At 40.6% G+C, this 6,404-nt stretch overlaps 1 protein-coding gene across 1 annotated transcript in view; it reads left to right on the top strand.

Moving 5' to 3' along the window:
- LOC138045184 (uncharacterized) overlaps positions 1–3,331 on the top strand; it is a 14,056-nt gene extending 10,725 nt beyond the window's left edge. Inside the window, exon 8 of the mRNA XM_068891598.1 lies at positions 2,260–3,331. Coding sequence (XP_068747699.1) covers positions 2,260–2,642 — 383 coding nt within the window. The 3' untranslated portion in view covers positions 2,643–3,331. The remainder of the gene's footprint in view (positions 1–2,259) is intronic.
- The last annotated feature ends 3,073 nt before the right edge of the window (positions 3,332–6,404 follow it).

Genomic DNA, 6,404 nt, shown 5'->3' with positions numbered 1-6,404 from the left:
TTCGAAATTTTAAAGTTTGTACAAATACTAGCATCAGAGGATCGCGCCAGCCCTTTCTTAGAAGTGAAGTTGTAGATGATTTTAAAAAATTGTACAGCTGCTGACCTACTTTTATGAAATAATTTTATATTTGTAAACTCCTTCTGTACTGAAATTTTTATATTTAAATTGAATGAATGTGTAATAAAGGTTATTTCATTTGTTTACATTTACAACTAACGCTTTGCAAAATATTTTGTGTTTTTCCAAAATGCATTTTCCGCAAGAAATGGGCACATTATCGGTAAATTCAAACAGGATTCCGCGAAAAAACGCCTTTTTCTTTAATTCTCTTAAAATCGAGGCATCAGAGTCGTAATAGTTAGCGAAATAACACGGAAGCAATGAGTTTTTGAGAGCAACAAGTTTATTGCAAAACTTGCGGATACAGGAATTGTTGCTACAAGAAAATATGGTGTCCTTTACGGACTGTTAAGTTTGCTGGAAGTTTATAAACAAAAAGGATGCCATTTTCACGGCCCTTACACTCGGCAAAAAAGTTCAGTATATATATACACATTTGTCGGATGGACAGACATATAAACACCTAAATCTTCAATTTAATTTGAAATGTTCATCAATACCCAGTAAAACCAATGATTCAGGGGCACGTGTGCCACTGTTACAACAAAAACAGAGTAAAAGATATTACACCACTTAATACACTATCTGGACATTGCATTTCAAAATTACAAATAATTTCTGCAGCATGGGTCAACAGAGGCCGCAGAATTTCTGCAGCATGAGTCAACAGAGGCCGCAGAATTTCTGCAGCATGGGTCAACAGAGGCCGCAGAATTTCTGCAGCATGAGTCAACAGAGGCCGCAGAATTTCTGCAGCATGGGTCAACAGAGGCCGCAGAATTGCTGCAGCAGTGGTCAACAAAGGCCGCAGAATTTCTGCAGCAGTGGTCAACAAAGGCCGCAGAAATTCTGCAGCAGTGGTCAACAGAGGCCGCAGAATTTCTGCGGCAGTGGTCAACAAAGGCCGCAGAATTTCTGCAGCAGTGGTCAACAAAGACCGCAGAAATTCGGCAGCAGTGGTCAACAGAAGCCGCAGAATTTCTGCAGCATGGGTCAACAGAGGCCGCAGAATTTCTGCAGCAGTGGTCAACCGAGGCCGCAGAATTTCTGCGGCAGTGGTCAACAGAGGCCGCAGAATTTCTGCAGCAGTGGTCAACAGAGGCCGCAGAATTTCTGCAGCAGTGGTCAACAGAGGCTGCAGAAATTCTGCGGCCTCTGTTGACCCATGCTGTACTCAAATCCTAATGGTCATAGTATTTTCTGGCATATAAAAATACGCACTGAAATTTTCAAGATTCTAAGGTCAAACTTACAAGACTGTGAACAACAGAAATATATATGAAATGTACATTGCTTCGTGAGGGGAAACCAACCAGGTGCAAGGTACATAAACGGAAAGCCAATTAATAGCAATAATCCTTGTGATTGACTATGCTCTTGTGCTTTAACCTTGCATGTGATTGTCCACAACACAGCATAATTTCTTAGCAAGTGTTAATGTTCATGGTTTTTCAGTTAGACAGTAATAACGTTTGACCCTAGCAAGTGAAAAGTCAATTTAAACCTTCTATTGTTGAATATCATCAAATGATGTAATGGGATCATCAATACAAACAAATACTTAAAACCAATCCAAATGAACAACGGAGCAAAAATTTCATTGAAGGCTCCAGCAGGGTAACTTCACAGTGTTGCATATCATCAATCAACCATGTTGAGCTCCTAATGGTGGTTATTTATCATTGTCAAACTATATGATAATTTATACATAGTACTTAACACCCATAATGCACATGTTCACCAATGGAAATTTGATACAAGCTAGATGAATAAAGCGGATTTCCCGCTGTTTTTGCTTTTTGTCTTTGATCAGAGTATATACTCCTGGTTCTGGTTTCACTACACTCCATTTAAATATTTTAAACCTTTTCAGAGCCAGCGAGTTTTAGCCATTAGAAAGAATTGCCATGCGCTATCAAAGCCCGAATCTTAATCTGTCTCCTTACGGCACAAGTAGCATCGGCTTTCAACATCCACCGCTTTGTCCACTGGCATATATTAAAATGTAACAGATCTCATTATGATGATTAAGGGGAAAAGCTTTCCACAGGTTTTTATTTACCATTCACCGATAAATAATTAAAATAGAGATTGAATTTGCTTATACGAACTCAGCATTTGTGTTGATTTTTTCAGGTACTGATAAACCAGAATGTCTTCGACATACGACGATAGATGATCAAACGAGATATTATCGCGGCTATTATAGCACAACCATTAAAAAGTGTGACCATCGTCTAACAGAGGGCTGGTACAGGTTTTTGTTCTTTGCATCAATGGCCACAAGTTATTCCAGTGGAAGTAACCGCTACTGTGACACCATTTATCGAGGGTGGTTAACCGGAAGTCATCCATCCGTCTCAGATGGCATTGTCAATCGAAAAGTTTGTTTTGCGCACTCATCAAGTTCAAGGTGTCTCTACTCGACTTACATCAAGGTCCGAAACTGTGGGAAATTCTACGTCTACAAACTGAAACCCACACCAAAGTGTTACCTTCGTTATTGCACCAATTGGTGAATGGTATTGACTCAGGGACAAAACCTGCACTTTTTGCGCTTTCGCCGACAAATCACTCTTTACCAATACATCTCTTATTGTCACCTCTTGTGTTTCATCAAGCATTTGTACATTCTACCATAGGGATTTTTCTTTGCATCCAGAGGTTGATTACAAATCACGTACAGAGCGTTTCACATGACGTCACGGCAGCCATGATGGTGTTCCAAAACAGAGAAATGGCGGCAATGATTGTGTACCAAACTAATCCTCCGGGAATTGAACTCTATTTTTATTCAAATACTATCTTTTGTTTCAGAAAGCCAGTATGGCTGCTGGTCACGTGAGTGAAAAAGCTCTGTAGACCAATTTCGATAGAATTGAAGTGGCTATCACCTCCATTCACTTTTCCACTTCATTTATTCTCTGAAATCGTCCCAAGTACATTGTGGTTTTTTTTAGAACCTTTAGATTGAAATTTCACTTTTTTATTGGCTTTGAAAGATGGGAAAAGTGGTCACACTTTGATCAATAACCGAGCAATGAAGGGGAATGGGTTCGATACCGTGTTGACGTCACAAATTAATTTTCATCGCTATTGTCAAAGAGTTATCTCAATGCAAATTAATGTGTGACGTCAACCCGGTATAGAAACCATTCCCCTTCATTGCTCGGTTACGGATCAAAGTATGACCACTTTTCCCGTCATTCAAAGCCATTAAAAAAGTGAAATTTCAATCAAAAGGGACAATTTCGGAAAACAAATAAAGTGGGAAAGTGAGTTGAGGTGATAGGCACTTTAACTATATCTTAAAAGGAATAAACACGATTTCAGATCTGTTGTAAGTGCCGCTTGTCAATCACAATCTAATCATTTTGTTCAGCTTAAGAGCTAACAATTAATGTGAAGATCAGATGGTAAGAATTTTACCGTGCATTCACTGAAACCGTGGCCACCCAGATAATGAAAACCAACCAGATGTCAGAGCTGAAACAATAGATTACAACATTTTCAGGTGCAGCGAATAAAATGTTTACAAAACAATGAAATCGCAACTTGTTCGTTGACCGGTGATGCTTTAGTGACTATGGGGTCGGTTACTATAAATTATCTGTTGTAAGTGGCCCGGGTTTCAGTGAACGCTTTGTAATTGAATCCCTGGTTTTTGGAATCTTGGCACGAAATTTGAGATCCACTTCTGAATCTAATTATTGTACACTTTTCATTAACCTGCAATTTTGTTTTTCAACGCCGTCAGTCAGTTTGCGGACAGTCACAGCACAAACCATAGACCAACAAAGTCCATCGAAAGTAGCCAATCACAGCGCTGAATGTGAATATGATTGACGATGGAGAAAACGAAACCCTTGTTTGGTGCAGAGATAGGTAAGAAAGAGATCGGAATTTTAATCCGATCAAAACAGCAATACTAAACCCAATGCAATGGCGGCATCTTCTGTTCATTCAAGTCATCTCACTTTAGTTGTGGTGCTTCATCTTGTTTTTTCAATCGTTGCCATTGCTTTCCTATCGTATAAAGTTCATTTCCCGGATAACGAACTTTCGACCAAAGTTTCTCATTTGGAGAAAGAACTTCTTTCAATTCGCGAAGAGATATCACTCGCAGGAACGCGTCATGGCGTAACTACGGCTCAACCGCCAAGTTCGAAGTCCACAGCTGCGAAATTCTATAGAAATGAACGATACCGTCGGACTGGCAGAAAAGACCCTAAGTCAGGCTCTAAAGACGAGATTCGCCGTGCAGAATGCGTCAAGAATTTACTCAACAATCTGCAGGTAGTTTAGTTCCAGTAGTTAACAAATTTCAACGTCAAAAGAAACGTTTGTCAACGGTGACTAGCGGCCACACCAGCATTGTCAGGCATACTAACAGATGTGTGGTTGTCATGGTATTAATCACGATCAGCGCTAACCCTGATTAGAACAACAGTCTCGATTAGTCAATAAAGTGACGAGAAATTTCTTGATAATCATCATAAAGTGAATTAATTCTTAATAAACTGCTACATTGCTGAAGACTTAAGACACCACAGCTTGGCATTTTGTAATTAAGCGATCTATGTTTCCTGCGAAGGAAACCCATACCACAACGTGTTAGACCACCAAAAGTGTATTTTACAAAGATGTCTGTTTGTTGTATTGGACTCCAGGAACCAGTAAACTCTAACATGGAACAGAGTTTCGATTCTTGAAAAGCCGCGAGATGGTTCGAAAATGGATCGATAGAACTTCGCATCGGCCAATCCAACAGGATTTAACTCGGCAGATGCTACGGTGTGGACTCCAAGAAGCTTCCTTGGTTTAGCAAGCGACCAGAAGAAGAACCAATTTTGAGTCTCACACTTGCGCAAATCTGAACACCACCGGCTCCGGATCTGAAATTACCATATTCCACTTGACAGGCACGTGAAAATCTTTCTTGTCAGTATCACCTGACGCGTTTTCCTCTCCAGAAAACTGGTGCTCGTTTTTCTTTACCCAAAATGCTACGGGCTGAACGACGCAGCTTCCTTCGTTCCTCGACGTGCGCGCGCACCTCTTCGTTCCTTTGCATTTCTTTGTAACTCTGAAAAGAAAAGCATTTCATAGATATCACACAACACAGCTCTTTAAAAAAGCCAACGTCATTTGATCGATATTGGACGAAGCTTTATCAGGGGCGGATATACAATCCTGGACAAAATGTCATGCGACACTTTTAACAATGAGCGCAAACATCGCTTCAATGGGCCCTTTGCAGGATAGTGATCACATGGTACAAATCCGCCATACTGGGACGCAAATTGCGCACTGGGACATCTAAAACAAAGCTAGTCAATCTAAATTTTCTTTGTTTTAGATGTCCCAGTGGGCAATTTGCGTCCCAGTATGGCGGTTTTTGTACCATGTGATCACTATCCTGCAAAGGGCCATTAAAGGTTTACCTGATATTTTGTAATAATTCCCCTCATTATCCCCTACCCCTCCCTCCCCCAAGCATTGGTGAAACAGACTGCCGCATTTCTGAATGTTTCCCGGATTCCAATCTACATTGAAAGGGGGAGGGGGGCTGTATGACAGTGTGCCAAGAGTTTTGTCCAGGGTTGTTGGGGGAGGGTGCCGGGAAGTAAGCGCTTCCTGAGAGCATGAATTTCACTTAGCTTGTCATCTTCCTTTCACGTTTAAAAATAGTTGCGAAAGCCTGGTTTACATTGGATAAACTACTGTCAAAACGTCTACTAACCTATGGCCATAGCTGCTTGCGCTCCAAAAAACTTAGCGCTCTGAATAACTTGAGATGGAGAATGAGAAATCAAATCAAGACGATAATACAACGAAACCAGAAATCCATTAGAGTCCAAAAGATTCGGTCTCTCTCATTTGGCCTGGGCTAATAAGGTTACGGTATGATCTAAATTTCTAAGAATACAACTCCAACCAAATAATGGCCAATCAGATTGGAACTCATGGCCGCAACGCCTCTGATTGGCCTGCAACCAAATAGCCGCGCGAGCGATTGCTCGCTTGTGCGAAATGCAAAACCATCGATCGGGCAGGGAACGTAATAACGTCATTTTTTCCGCAAAAAAACACACACACACATCTAGCGGTAGCCGTACTAAAAAAAGTAATACCGTTAACTGACAGGCCGTATTCCGAGGTAGATCGAGCCTCCTGGGCTATTGTCTCCCGTCGAAACTTATTTTTTTTTTTTATTTTTTTTTTTATTTGCAACAATACAAGAGAATACAATGCTTACGAACAGTACACTGACTACTTAC

This window comes from Montipora capricornis, chromosome 4 (genome assembly GCF_036669925.1).
Source record: "Montipora capricornis isolate CH-2021 chromosome 4, ASM3666992v2, whole genome shotgun sequence".
In the NCBI taxonomy this organism is placed as follows: Eukaryota; Metazoa; Cnidaria; class Anthozoa; order Scleractinia; family Acroporidae; genus Montipora; species Montipora capricornis.
Note: the sequence above shows the minus strand (reverse complement) of the source record. Positions and strands in the feature narration are given on the sequence as shown.